At 45.5% G+C, this 14,976-nt stretch overlaps 1 protein-coding gene across 8 annotated transcripts in view; it reads right to left on the minus strand.

The window, feature by feature from the left end:
* The window catches only part of RASAL2 (RAS protein activator like 2), a 189,903-nt gene that overhangs the window by 21,420 nt on the left and 153,507 nt on the right, over window positions 1-14,976 (minus strand). For all 8 annotated transcript variants that reach the window (XM_017815821.1, XM_017815820.1, XM_017815819.1 and 5 more), the window contains 4 exons: window positions 7,464-7,617; window positions 5,801-5,899; window positions 4,449-5,003; window positions 2,519-2,663 (listed from right to left, as the gene is read on the minus strand). In XM_017815821.1, the coding sequence (XP_017671310.1) occupies window positions 2,519-2,663; window positions 4,449-5,003; window positions 5,801-5,899; window positions 7,464-7,617 (953 nt within the window). The remainder of the gene's footprint in view (window positions 1-2,518; window positions 2,664-4,448; window positions 5,004-5,800; window positions 5,900-7,463; window positions 7,618-14,976) is intronic.

The raw sequence follows: 14,976 nt of genomic DNA on the forward strand, positions 1-14,976 counted from the left end.
CTTGACACACCTTTAAATCCTGATTATGTCTTCCCCTGGCAACTGCCTGTCCTGCTGCCAGTGTCTGCAGTACAGCCTCCAGACACCAGATGTTGGGGACATGACTCCTCCCAGCCTTGTCCAAGCAGGGCACGGTCAGTGCTCTGATGCTTCAGCCTCCTGTGCCCTCACTGTCCCCAAGCACAGGTGCAAAAACAGGATGGCTTTGCTTAGCAACCCTGCAGACACTTCACTTGTGGCCTAAAGAGGAGGATCTGACTTTGTATTCAAACCGTGTTATCAACCATAAAATCATCCAGTCTCAGAAATGAAGCTCTGTGTTATTTGTCTTCATAATTTCCCCAGGAAACACACTTGGCAATGATATTTATTTATATTATTTCTAAATATGCAATTTTTTCTAATTTTAAAAAGTGTCACCTTGCTCTTGAATAAGAGTAATACCTGAGTTCTAGCTAGATGCTGCTAATTTTCACAGCCTCTTATATCAGCACCTTACAGCATTTTTATAGCCTGCATCTTTCAAGCTCCCTGGCATTTCTGTCACCCTCCCCTTATGGCATCACAGCAGAAGCTGCACACATACAAACCAGATGAAGTTGCCTTTGTCTGACATAGTGGAATGAACTGCTCACTAGTTTCCCTGTTCTACATGCAGGCACACCAAGTGGTTTTCAAACTGTTGGTGTTCACTAGGAAAACTCTTTATTCATTGATTCAATGATTCAACGTCTTTCATCTCCTCTGATGATCTCGCTGGCTCCAAGCAAACACCAAGGTTTGTTTGTGCAAAAGGGGTTTGCTTTCAGCCTTTGTTTTCCTTAAACACCTCCCACCCCTCCCCAAATCTCAACTCAGCAGTCTTGTTGCAAGCAAAGCAGACAGCACATTTTCTTTTTTTTTTTTTTTTTGTGATAGGATCCAAAAAATTTCAGGCTAAAGGCACCTAGATCACCTCTTTGCAAAACTCCTGGCGTCACTTTTGTTGAGCCAATTCTGGTTTAACTGTTGTTTACTGGATAGTATTTTTTTTCCTTAAACACACTTGATACTTACTCATAGTGGCCCACAAGACCCTGCCTTAATCATATATAATATATCCTTACAGATGTGTTACAACTCTAACACCAAGTGTGGTGTCATTAATCCTTTCACAGAACATGGCAGCTGAGCAAAATGACATTTAGAACTTGGTAAAGAATTAGATGGGGATATTGTCATGAGCAATGTTGCCCCGAGATACAGACAGGCTGGACAACCTTGGGGGGATGTCTCCATCTCCCCTGCCTATGATTTACCATCTTATCACTCAGTGCTAAATGATGTATTAGAAGTCATTAATGTTAAAATATTTTTATGCAATTACTGCACATTAAGGAGCTTGCAGTCAGATATAATGGAGTGGTCCCACAGCTGATGGCTCAGCCTGCTGGGAAGCACAGCACAAAGTACCACGCTGCTCGTTTCCCCGTACCAGGCAAGAGCCTACGACTGCCACTTATGCTCAGCGGTTCCACCCAGGAGAGTAAGAGCACCAGAACAGGCTCATTACGCTTCAGAAATGGCCAAACTGGATATAATCACAGACCTGACTATGCTGACCCTTGGAGCACTAATTTAGCCAGCTATCTCCTTGATGCCTTGCCAGTGTCTGGGATTGCTGAGGACAAGCGAGACTGCTGGGAAAGCAAGCTGCTTGGCTTTTTTTCTTTTTTTTAATCTTGTTTTTTTTGAAAGGATGTGGTGTGGGACTTGGCTTTGGCCTGATCTTGTTTCCCTTGTATCAATTTCCAAAGCTTTCCTCATCCCAGAAACAGCAGGGGGATGGGTGGCTCCTTGTGCATTGTGGATAATGAAGACTGTGCAGAGTTGGTAAAAAGTGACTGCAGGGTTTGTCTGGGAAAGAGTGTGCTACTGCTATTTTTGTGTGGACAGGAATTCCCAAGGCAGTGCCTTATGATTAGAGCAGAACTTTTTGATGGAAGTGGGACAATAATACAATTATCAGAATCCACCCCAGCACATAACTGTGGACATTAGGATTCTGGGGGGGAAACAGAGTAAGAGATTCCAGGTTGGCCAGGCAGTTTTAATGAGGCAGTGAGTAAGGAGCACTTGGGATAAACACAGGCAGGAGGCTCCCCTGACAGGATACATCTTGATCTCCTGCCCTGGGATGCTCAGCAGCCCTGCAGCCTCACTCCCTGAGGGAGTTTCTGTAAGGACTGTCTTTCAAAATCCCTTTATTAAGCCTGTTTGTTTATCAGATGGAACAATCACTATTGCCCACAAAGAAACTGCAGTGTTATACCTTTTCATCACACTAGAGAAAAGCTACCCAGAAAGATATAACGTGGTAACACAAGCTTTAAGAGGGACTCAGCTACATCAAATCAAGCCTGCCTTGCCTTGGGTGCTACTCCTGCAGGCAGCAAAGAGGATCATCCTCCGTCTGAAGGAAGAGCATTGAGAGCAAGACAAGAGTGTATTTTGCTGTCTGGATACCAGACTTTCTTACCCAGTGCATCCTGAAGGTACTTCTGCCCTACCAACTTGAGGTACTCCTCAATAGCTTTGGTGGCAAGTGTGTTCTCCCTGAAGATCAAGACATCGTGTTCCCCACAACGATCCACCTCAGCCATCACTAAATCTGTCAAGAAGTCCTGAAGAAAAAGGTCAGATGGCAAAGGTTACTTTAACCAGACTCAATTGTGCCAGGCTAACTGCAGAAGCCCAGAAGGAAGGATAAAGAGAGGAGCCAGAGGATTACTAAAAATAATTGCTCAGCTTGGGACAAAGGGTGCAGCTGACACATGAAATAAGGGCCAAGGAAATAGCTACAGCTCCTCCTGGGTTTATTATACTTATAAAATGATACAGATCATAAATTATAAAAGGAGAAGCAAAAATCTCTAAAAGCAAAAGTTTATAGCCAAACTTGTGTTTCAGTTTGGCTCCTGAACAGAACCCCTCACCAGTTTGTTTATCTGTGGCTTTGTCTACTGAAAGAAACTGTGCTATTATATTTATATTTTTATACAGATTATTCCATACAAAGTTGGACTTAAAAGTCCAGGTTGGAAGTGAGGCACAAGTTCTTACAGCTTGGTGAAATTTAAATAAGGAGAATGGCATAATAAATTAAATTCACAAAACCAGAAAAGTGGTTCAGGATCTGGGGAAAACGAAATTATCATACTTGCTGTGGATCTGTATGACTTAACTTGAACTGTATTCAATTGCCCAGGCAGGAACTATCAGCAAGCCTTGATACAGAGAATAACCTCTTGATATAAGGTCTAATTCTACAGTAATACTTATTTCCTGAAGTGATAACTTTGTGTGAGTCAAGGACATTTAGTACTCTTGGTTTTCAATCCATTATTGCTGTTTCTTTTCAACAAAATCCAAGAGAATTCTTTTCACCTGGTGCCAATTGGGAACATCCAGCTGCATCCCCATCAGCAACTGGAAATGTACCTTCTTGGGAGCTTTAGATTATGGCAGCCTGAGCCACTCAGTGCTTCCCATAAACAGAGGTTCAAATCTTCACACACCAAGAATGCTAACTTGTAACAGCTGGCACTGCAGGAATCCAGAGCCTGTTTCCCAGCAGGATTTCAATACAATCCCAGCTACCAGTTTCTCTCAGACAACTTGTTAAGGAACAAGCTCCCATCACACACTGTCACAGAGCACCAGCCTTCCCGAGACGTACGTCAAGGGGCAGGTGATTATGCAAACAGAAAAGGACCTTTTTGGAACAGCTAAATGAGGCTGTCCCTTGGATGTTACTTATGGCCATCCTTCCACATCTCTCTCCCTCTGACTTGTGCTTGGTTGGGCTTAACTTGCTCTAACTGGCTTCACTGCAAGGAGCTGACTTTAGCGTGGTACTGCTCACACACCCAGCCGGAGGCGGCACCCAGATAAATCAATGTCCCTTAATGCTGCTCAGAATTTCCCAGGACCTGCAGGATAACTCTCCCACAGTCCATTTGTAGGAATCAGTGTGTACCCAGAAGTCCTAGCAACATCCTTGGGGCAGGTGGGATCACCACTAACTCAGTATAGATTCTCCAAGCGGCTGTTCAAACGCTGGCCAAATCGATGTCGGCATCGATTCGCTGACTCAGCGCTGGCACCCGCTGCTCGCTGTATCACAGACTTATTGTATCACAGATTCTATTTGGAGAATTCTCCAGTTTACCAATCTCTTGCTTATTTATCTCTTAACCTATATCCTGACTTTAGAAACGCAGGAAAGGTTCCTGAACATTCAGCTGTAGGCCTTAATTTTTAGAATAACGTGAAGTTCTGAACTCCTCACGCTTACGCTTTGTACAGAGCATCTTCTGCTGTTGCCTATGGCCATGGGCTCCCCAGTTTCCACCTGAAATCACCCATCAGTAGCCAGAGTCGCTCCAACAGGAGTCACCTGTGCTTACCTTTGCTCTCCCAGTGCTCTGAAGAATGTGCACCAAGGCACAAGCCATCTCCTCCTTGTTCTTGACGCTGATCACAGGCTCCAGCACGGAGCACAGCAGGGAGTAGTTGCTGGTAACATACTCCCCAAACTCTTTGTATTGCTCCATGGGCAAGATGGTGATGGTCTGGTAACGGGACTTGATCCGAATGGAAGGCCCCCCTGACTTCCCCTTGTTGGCTGTAGGTGTGCTCACTGGGTACCATTTCTCCACAAACTGCCGACCGGTCACGCTGGCCGTGGGAATGTTGACCAGCCCTATGTAATTGTTCTTGTCCTTTTTCTTTTTCTTCTCCACGTCCTTGTAGATGTGAACTGTGATGCTCTGAACGTGTGGGAGAGTGTAGAACTCAAAGTGCTCCCCCCAGAAGATGTTGTCTGCTTTTGCTTTGCTGGTGGTGCGGGCAAAGAGAGTGTCATCAAGGCACAGCTCACAGAAGTATTTCTTCTTGGGGGTCAGGTCCTTGGCCTCAATGATCCAGAGGCGCAGCACGTTCTCAGCTCGACGGCAATTGTCCTGTGCAGAAAAAAGAGCTCAGTTCTGATCCCGAATCCCCAAAAGTTTTGTCTTCTAAAGCAGCAGCAAAGGACTGCCTTTTGTGTCCAAGGTAAGGACAGTGTCAGAATTCAGAATCCGACTGTCTGATCCAGAGAGAATAAGAATCTCTAGAAAAACTGGACACTTTCTAAAACAGAGGCAAAGGGATGTCTTTTGTATGTCAAGGGCGGGGACTAGAACATTTTTCTTCTTCAAAAGCTGTATTTGAAATACCTTAGAAAACAAACATGCAGCACAAGAGCCCCTCATAAGCTGCTGGACTGCTGTGGCACACTGCCTTGTTTACTCTTGTGAGTAACTCCCAGAGCAGTGTTTGCCTGTCCCTGGAAGGCGGGATGCCAGCTATGCAGCGACTTATCCGATTCCCCTTCTCACTTCAGCTCCAATTACTTTTATTTTTGTGGGGGTTTTTTTTGCTTGTGTTTTTTTTTCCTCCCCAAACTGGGCCCCTGCAGTAAAACACGACCCTTAGGAAGCTATTGCCCCATGCTCGGGGGCACGGCACCAGAAACCCAGCGCTCAGGATCCCAGGCGGGCCCTGGGGCAGGGATGGGGCGTGTGTTTACTCGTTAAAGGTTTGACCTACTGCACTCCCTGGAATGGCACACGGCGGCTTCGGGCACACGGATGAGCGGACGGCTCCCCAGACTAAATTAATTGAGGATGCATCTGTGGGAAGCCCTGGTACACCGGACTAAAATCCAATCATACCACCTCCATTCCCCCACTAATCTTATTTCCGCAGTTTCTGTTACCTTCATCGGCTGCGATATTCGGCGTATGTTTTCCATCCACCAGTCCCTCTCTGCTGCAGAGCAACAACTGAAGCATTTACTGCCCTTGGAGTAGGTTACCTGCAAGGAGTAAATGACAGGCTGAGTTCAGGCAAGCCTGGGAGACATGCGAGAGGCTGCAAAAAGCAAGGAAGGAGATAAGCAGTGCTCGAGTAACAAAGTAAATAAGAAAAAGGCAGGTAAACAGCACAGCAGCCTGATAGGGAGAGAGGTTAAAAGGCCCACAAAATGCAAAGAGAGCAAAGAAACCCTCTGAATTTATATAAAACTAAACAAACATATGAGTAGCAGCAGAGGCTCCTCTTAAAGACTTTTAAACAAAGCTTTAATCAACCAGTTAATTTATGTTTTTTTAAACACTTGTTAATTGATCCATAGCTGTTAAAGCTTGCTGTTTTTCCTATTAAGGCCCAAAGGCAGATGACTCGGTTACCAAGAGGGTAAAGACAGGCAGAATGAACAATGCATTAATATAAGGCAAAACACACTGGCAACGATGATTTCAGTAAATAAAAATATATTTCCAAGGGCCCACACAGGCAGCAAAAGTCTAAAACAAACTGAGGGAGTTGTGCTCTGCTGCAGCAGTGACACTCACTGCCGTACACAGCTCTGCTTTCCCGCAGGAGGGAACCACCTCAGTTTCTTGCACTGTTATGTGGCCTGACAAGCCTCATTTACTCTTTCCATTCATTTGTGCACACAATTACAAAGCAGTTTGAGGCTGCAGCGTCAGAGCTAAGCTGTTGCCAGTATTTTCCACCCAACTCCCCAAACCTAAGCAAGCGGCGAAGTGCTTCCAACCAGAAGAATGAGGCCGAAGCAAACAGAACAGCTCCTGGATACATCCCGAGGGAGCAGAGCTTGATATGCTGGTTTACTGCCAGAATTTTCCAGGCTGTAAACAGATCTTTGTTCCAGAAGTTTAGACCCATCTGACTAATCCTGCAGAAGACAGAGTGCCACCCGGCCCTGCCACCGCAGGTGACGATGGCTCAGCTGCATCCAAACACACACATGACTCCGTGTGACAATCCCTGCTGGAGCTGTGAGGGGAGGACTGTGCTCACACACACGGCCTGTTCCCGGAGCAGAGCTCGGAGCCACGGCCTGCAACCTCTGCTGAAACAGCAAAAGGATCTTTGGATCCTGCTCCACAGTGCAAGGGACACGTCCGTGCTTACTGAGGCTTCTCCTCTGGCAGCTGGAGAACGGGCTGAGCTAATGGAAGGGGGCTCTGACTGGAAAGTCCATTTCTCGGTTACAGTAAATTTTCTGAATTTAATTTTAGGTGAATTTGGACGTGAACATACAGTTTATGCCCATACTATTGCAGGTTCATTGCATTGCATGTATCAACCGGACATCTGCATGCAAACCACACACGCTCAGGTATTTACCGAATTAAAGAGATTTTTCAATTAGGAGACCTCGTAATTGAAAAAGATTCCTCTCTGTTGAGTGATTGATGCCATTAGCCTCAAGGACTTTAAAATCACGTGCTGGTTCAACAGCCCCCACCCAAAACTCAGCACGGCAGCCAATCTGTTTTCCAGTTCCCAAGTCCCAGAGCAGTGATCTCTGAGGGCTCAGGGAGACTGAGAGCTGCGCGTTTGGAGCTCACCTCAAAGCAGAAGTCTCGTCCAAGGATGCTGCTGTGGAGTGGTTTGACATAAACTGCTTCTTCTGCTGCAAAATCCAGAGTCTCTATGGTGTTGGCGTGGTTCAGTAAAGACTCATGGGAACGGGACTCCTTCAGCTTGGGCAGTTCACGTGGTCTGCAGGACAAGAAGGAAAGGAAACATCACTTTTCTCACAATTACCAAAAGAGCTGGCAAGATCCCAGACAAAGCTGCAGCTTGTTGGTGCTTATTCAGAACAACTTCTGCAATTAGTCTGCAAACCTTATGAAAATAACATTAGGCCAAGTAACCCCAGACTCCCAAAGGAATATCCAGCTACGCATGCCTTGGAAGTACATTCCCACTGACCTAGAAATTGTAGCTGCCGAGCTGTCAGTGAAAGAAAAACAGCAAAACAAAAAGTTAAGAATTTAACTGCTGAAATTTAAAGAAAACCCAGAGATAGCTTTGGACATATCACTGAAAATATTTGTTACTAACTAGTGTAGTGGAAAAATATTGTGTATTAGCAGCAAAAAGCACATGGACCTCTAAATCCGTAACCAGGGCAGAATGAGAGCAAATGACCACCCACAATACACTTGATTTTTAACAAACAAAGCCTTTACACTAAAGTAAAAAAATGCAAATTCCTTCCCACTTCATAATTTTAAAGTCAGTCACCTACATTCCTCAGGTTTCTTCCAGTTTGAACAATTTCCCATTTTCTGGATACATCCATTCTCTTTTAACTTCTCACTAACGCACACGGCTTCTCCTTTTCAGTCCACTGTCCTGTAAACCCCTGAGCTCCACCAGAGCTGGCATCTCCCAAATTCACAGCACCTTCTTATCAAGGCAGCCTTCTCTTTGTCCCCACCAGTTCTTGAATATTTCTCAAAGACATATCCCTCCTTCCACCATGCCACAGCTTTTGGCAATCAACAGCAGCATTAGAAAACGTGTTCTAACACTTTCTGTTCTCTTCCAGTTTGATTTAATGCAACATTTGTGCATAGTAGGGAGCTCTGCTGTCACACAGTACTACAAAACATGCCCATTTATAGGTGACGTGGTTCCATCTCTGCTCCTTCTGACTCCAAACTGACACCTGGACTAGAAGCTCATGTAGTAAAGTTATATAATGCTTGAGGCACAACTTGCATCTCAAGGTAAATGCCATGTACAGACACATCTTATTTTTCCTGAGAAAAATTCCTGGCTGGAATCCAGTCAAAGCCTTCACAGCTGACCAACAAGTAGGAAGAGGACAGAGTCCCAGGTTAGCAGAAAAGGAGCTGTTTGCCTGGCAGGTCTAGATTTTGTAAAGGTATTGAAAAGTCCCTACGTTCAGTGACCCCTGAGAGTGTGTCCATAATGTAGCTGCCCATCCAGCAAGTGTGACTGAGCACAAGGAACAGATGTGAAAGGAAAGAGGCATCAGCTCTCTACACATCATGCAGAGAAAGGTGGTGCTCCTGGGTCCATCCTCAGAGTATTTCCTCTTTTTTTCCCCTAATTTTGAAAAGTATTTTTTGTATCCTGCCTTTAAAAATCTTATACAAAAAAACCCAAACTCATATTCTGCTTCCTTCGCAAAATCCAAATTCTCCTACCTGTGAGCAACTCTATAGGGAAACAAAGAGGAAAAAAATTCCAAGCATTTGAAAAAGGCTTCTTAACAAAACCTTGGGTACCACAAAGGGTACATGCAGTGCAGCAAGCAGAGCTCACCTGACTGCTCTTTTGTCCAGAATGAAACGCTGAAGGTATTCGAGCAGATTCACACGCGATAAGATTTATTACACAGTAAGGGAGAACTCTGTCCCCTTTTAATATATTGAATGACCTAAGTGCAGCCAGCAAAATCCTTTGATGGGAGGAATATTCCAAAGACTCTGATTTCAGATGCAAAGCAGCAGCCTTGGTACGAGGCTGTGCTTTGTTCTAACAGGTTCCAGCAGCAGCTGAACCAACGCAAACCGAAAACCTCAGCCATGTATAATTGAGCACTCGCTGCAGCTAAGGTAGGGCAAGTCTAAAATAAACACACCACAATACACCACTTTAATGCCATCTCTGCAAAATCCTCTCTAATTTCTCCTCTCAGGAAAGCACTGCTGAGGTCACTTGGCTTCTGTCCCTGCCCTAAACTCTCAGCGATTCCAGTCCTTACGAAGCGCTTGGGTGCCGAGAGCCTGCAGCCAGCTCCTGGTTGAGGAAGGAAAGCATGGAGTGGTTGCTCAGAAGGGGAAGAGGAGGGAGAGATAAACAATTACCAAAGAAAGGAGAAAGAAAAAGAGATTTTGCAAATCTCAGTTCAGTGGAGGCTGCACTTGGAGCAAGACAAGGCAAGCAGACCTACACGAAACAATTGCACAGCCACTTAGCAGTGCATCCCCAGATCATTGCGGTGCCACATGCCACGGCCCTTCCCTGCAAACTTCCTTCTCTGGGCTACATCTCAGACAAGAAATCCTGCCGGGGGAGGAAGAAAGGCACAAGACAAATCCAAGAGGAGCCCTTCCTCAAGCCTCAGGTTACAGATTTCAGACGAACATCCTGCCAGGCAGATAGGCTGGGGCCAGGAGAGCAGCCAGTGAAGAAAGCTCTCTCCTCGGCGGCTGCACTCCCACTGGCCCTGCACGGAGAGGCTCCCAGGAGAGGCTCCCAGGTCCATGTTGCCATGACACAGCCTCCCTTAAGGAGATTAGGGGGGGCTGGCAGCCTGGAGAGGCAGCAAGCGAGGGGAGGCCGCTCCACAGACGTGGCAAAGGTGACCTTTCCAGAGAGGGAAGTTCCCTCCTCCTCGTCCTTTCCTATGAATTTGATGAGATCCAGTCATTAAAGCCAGAGGGAGAGAGCGAGTCATCTGCCAAGAAAGCCTCCAAACAGCCTCTGGGGACAGGGCAGGGGCAAGGGCAGGTACACACAGTGACTGCACTCTGTGTCTCCACATCCCATCCTGCAAGTTACACCTTGTAGTAGCATCTCTTCCACTCCATCGCTCCTCTGACTAGTCAGCTGTGAGCAGCTGGGTTTGTTGCAGAGCAGCTGGAGCACTGGTCGTTTTGTTGACTCAGGGTCCCTGTTCGAACGATCCCTCGAAGTTACTGTATTTAAAACAGCTCAATAAACTGATTAAGTGGCTTGGAATTGGCACTGTATCTTCCACAAACATCAGAGGCAACAGTCGTAAAGCTGTTGGTTAGATGCAACCACATGCATTTACAAACACAAGTACATGCATTTGTAAGCACCACGGTATAGATTTCATCTATTGATAGATCTGCAAAGCAGATCATTGACTTGTGCCTAAATCAGCAGCATCCCAATCGATTTAGGCAATAATTATACAGAAGTAATAGTTCTCTGCAGCTTTAAAGCCTCATCTGATATGCTGAAGCAGTAACAAGGAAAGAAAATTGCTTGCTGGCTTCCCTTTGGCATAGATGCCACGAATTTATTTCCCAATGTCCAGCAAAGGGGCTGGATTAACAGGGTCCTTCCTGTATTAGGTAGGAAGCTACTGGTAAAATGAGTATTGCTCAGTCTCTGTCAGGAGAGAGGTAATCCCAGGGAAGCAGATTACTGTAAACAGGAAGATCACACATGCAAAAGGTGGGGGAAGGGTTGTTTGTACAAATCTGTTTCTGTTAAACAGCTCCATTAACAACACAAATCCTGTTTTAAATTACATTTAACCTCCCGTGGTCAACTTTTTATCCTGCTGCTTTTTTTATCTACAACAGAGGTCATAAAGGAACTACATGGGCAAACATAAAGGAACTACATGGGTTCAGAGCAAACAGTTACCAAAGCACCAAATAATTCTTACACAGGTATTCTCCATAATTTCTTTCCAATAGGAAAAACAGGCGGACGAGGAGCACGTCAGGGAACATTTCAAACTTTTCACCTCTTTTCACATGTTTTGGGGTACTGGTCTTCAGAGCTGCATAATTTCCTTCTAAATCAGAGCCCAGACAATGCCCCAAACCACTGACCTGTGACTGATACTGGAAAAAGAGTTCTCCAACCATCCCATCTTGCTGGCCCAGCCCCTAGCTGACCCTCTCTCCTTTGCACACCGTAATTCAGTAATTTTCTATGACAGGAAGATCTCAGTTGTAAGCTAGGAACTAGGAACCTCTGGCTTTCAGTGGCCACCCATGGCACACAGTAGCCTATTAGCCAACTTCTATTATATTCCACTGTCTATAAGGCACGTAGGATAAAGGGTTAAAATACTAATTGCTCCGGTTATGAAGCTCTCCTGCTGGTTTTGACCTATTTAAAAGCCAACCTACAAGGCACAAAAGACTTCCAATTACTGAGCTTACCAGGGAGAGCACTACATTGCTTGGAAAACAAGCCTGTGGACAACAATAATCCAAAAGATAAAAAAAATAACCATTTAAAAATGAACTTTCTTTTACCAAACTGGCGTGAAAGGAAAGAACTCAGCCCAAGCACCCAACTACAGCCAAGCCTCCACCCGGCCTTGCAGGACGCTGTACGTCCGCACGCTCCAAAGAATTCCAGCACAATCCCCGTGTGTTCAGAGAGACTTTCCCCGAGATCAGAAAGGCAAATTCAATACTTAGCCACTCTGCCAAGTCACAGGAGAGAGAGCCTGGGCTGTGATGCAGTGGGCTTTCCGCTGCCTTTCCAGCTCCCAGCCCTGCCGAGCGGGACCGCACCTTCCTCAGCATCACCTGCGAGACACCTTCGCTCTGCCAGGGCTGCAGCATCAGGTTTCTCTGTCCAAGCGTTCATTTTGTAGGCACCACACCCTGCTTCATTTTCCAACTGCCAATTAGCTGAACATCCTATTACCTGGTCAACAATTCTACAAGTCTAACCAGTTTCATTAATAATTTTTTTTTTTTTCAAAAATCAGAAACTTAGGGTAACTTATTTAGCTGCAAGTTCTACTCAGGTGAGATTAGGCTTTTTCTGAGCCTATTGTTTCAGTCTTCCACTGGGATTCTGTTTTCTGCCAAGGTCCTACCCAAAGCCTCATTGTTTGAATCCTGGATTTGCAAAGCCCTTCCCTGCCTGTCCACTGTCCCTGTGGATCACAGCTTGTCTAACAGAAATTCACGCTGAATTTCACAGCGGGAGAGTTCTCCCCACTCCTCTGTCAGCTGGTCTCTGCTATTAACGTTTCCAATTGGTTTGTTGTGATGGACCAGAGATGCTCAATTGATTCACTTTCATTTCACTGCTAAACTATAGGTGAATGCTACGTGGAGGAGCTCAGGCTTTGCACAAAAGCATCAGCCATAAAGAAATATGTTTTTATTAAGGGGTCAAGGCACGCCAGCACCAAGGGGAGGGTTTGTGACAGACACTGGGATCTTGTTCAGTTTTCACTGAAAACCAAACAACTCTGTGAGGATTGAAAAACGCTTGGCTGAAAGAACTATGTCCACCAAATCAGGAGAGAGGCGTCTCTCCGGAAACAAACCACTCCTCCCCTTTCCCCATCCTCCAGCGTGCTGATAGCAACAGATATAGTGAATGAATGCAAGCTCAGAGTGACTCAAGCCCTAATAATGCATTGTGTAACACAGATTTCTATCCTGACATCTAAATCAGGGTGAAAATCCCCCACCCTTTTTCAAAAACCAGCAATAAATTAGCACAAACCCGAAAAACCTGGCAAGTTTTGCCTCTATTACTGACACGCTGTCTGTGCTATTTTCTCACTGCAAAGACACAGGGAGGGAGGAGCGAGAACTTACCGAAAGTAGAAAAAGCTGCTGCTTGAGGAGTGGTACCGTTTCACCATGAACCCCAGAGCCATGGTTACCTGCTGCCCTGCAACCTGCCGGGGCCCATTCCGAGCCGGCACACAGCGGATCCTGCGCTCCACACGGACCCCGTGCCACGACTATCCCGTAATGCCATGAAATGACTTTCAGCAAAGCAGGAGGATTCCCACGTGGCACTAAATCCCAACAGGGCAAAGCCCTCCCAGCTGTCTGCAGGGCTTTACTGCAGTCACTGAGACCATATGCAGCCAGTCCCCAACCATCTTTGCTCCCTCACAGTAAACAAAACTGTTGGTCCTCTCGGAAATACTCTCAAATTCCTGCCTGCAAACTGAAAATATTAATTTGGTCTCTCCTTTCAAATGTAATTTTCATTAAGTCTTTTCTCGTGCTCTTTTTACATGTTTTATATATTAATGATACTCATTAATACGTAACAAACTCATTAACATGTCACAAATTAATAATGACAAACATTAAAGACGAACATGCGAGTTGCAAAGCTCAGAGGATGCAGTAGGAAAAAGGCTGGAAAAGCTGTGGAAGATGCTGCTGTGACACGGTGCCAGGTCACCTCATGGAGAGAGCTCTTGGCAACCTGGTGAGTTGCTGTGCTGGCCACACACCTGAAGAGCCTCATCCACACCTGCCATGGGTCACAACCCAGCAGAGCCTGAGCTTTTCCATATTAGTGCCTTGTAAAGACAAGATACACGTTTTCGAGTACAACAGACCACCCAGCAAAGAACCTGAACCTGAGTGACAGAAGGGATGTGAATTCCAGATCCAGAGGCTGTGGATTTCTACAGGACACCTGGATGCCGATCCACGTTTCTGGAGGGGCACCACGGCTCTCTCTGCTCCCCCATCCACTAACCCAGACACACTGAAATAGAGTTAAAAGCCAGAAAACAGAGGTTGGCCAGTTGCTTTCTGCTGAAACAGAAAATCTGATTATGAAAAATCAGCAACTCATCTCCATCAATGCTCCCTACAGCATTCCTGGCTCCTTCCTATTTTGAATCAACTCTGAACAGACAGCATCTATCCTCTGTTCCCATTCAGCATGGCATGCAGTGTTACAGTATTCCAAATCTTGAGGTACACCAGGATAACTAATCTTTCTTACTCCAGAATTTTAGAGATATTTATCTACAAACATCTCCACTTTCTTAGCAGGACCCAAAGATCTCAAAAGCATGAGAAAGCAATATGACAGTAGCCTCTATTTCCTTCTAATCCTTGCAGGGTTTTAATTTATAAAGCTGTATAATACTTTCTTTGAAGGCAGGGTTCTTGTATTTGTCAGAACAGGAAAAGAGAAATCCTATCAGTCAACCTGGCCCTAAAAACCTGTGTAACACCATGACATCACCTAGAACCACCTGCTTAAAATGGGAAAGGGCTGACTCACCAGGGTAGGACAGGAAAGTTTTTGCTGCAACAGATCAGGACTCATACAGAACACAGGGAGAACAGAAGGTGAGAGAGTGGCAACTCCTCCTCACGAATTTAGAGTCAGCTGCTATGTTCAATAATGCCACCATGTGACAAAGCACCTGGATTTTATGCTTTGCAGGCCATCAGAGAAAATCCACGTTTCATTCAAGTCTATTTGATAATTTGTGCCAACACCTGCAGGGAGTAGAAGGGGACAGGGAGTAGATCTATTTTTAAAGAGACTTTGCTGTGTGTAACATCATGCCTTAAACCAAAGTTGTAGGAATTAATTACA

The sequence above is a fragment of the Lepidothrix coronata genome, unplaced genomic scaffold (assembly GCF_001604755.1).
Source record: "Lepidothrix coronata isolate B3197 unplaced genomic scaffold, Lepidothrix_coronata-1.0 Scaffold52, whole genome shotgun sequence".
NCBI classification, from domain to species: domain Eukaryota; kingdom Metazoa; phylum Chordata; class Aves; order Passeriformes; family Pipridae; genus Lepidothrix; species Lepidothrix coronata.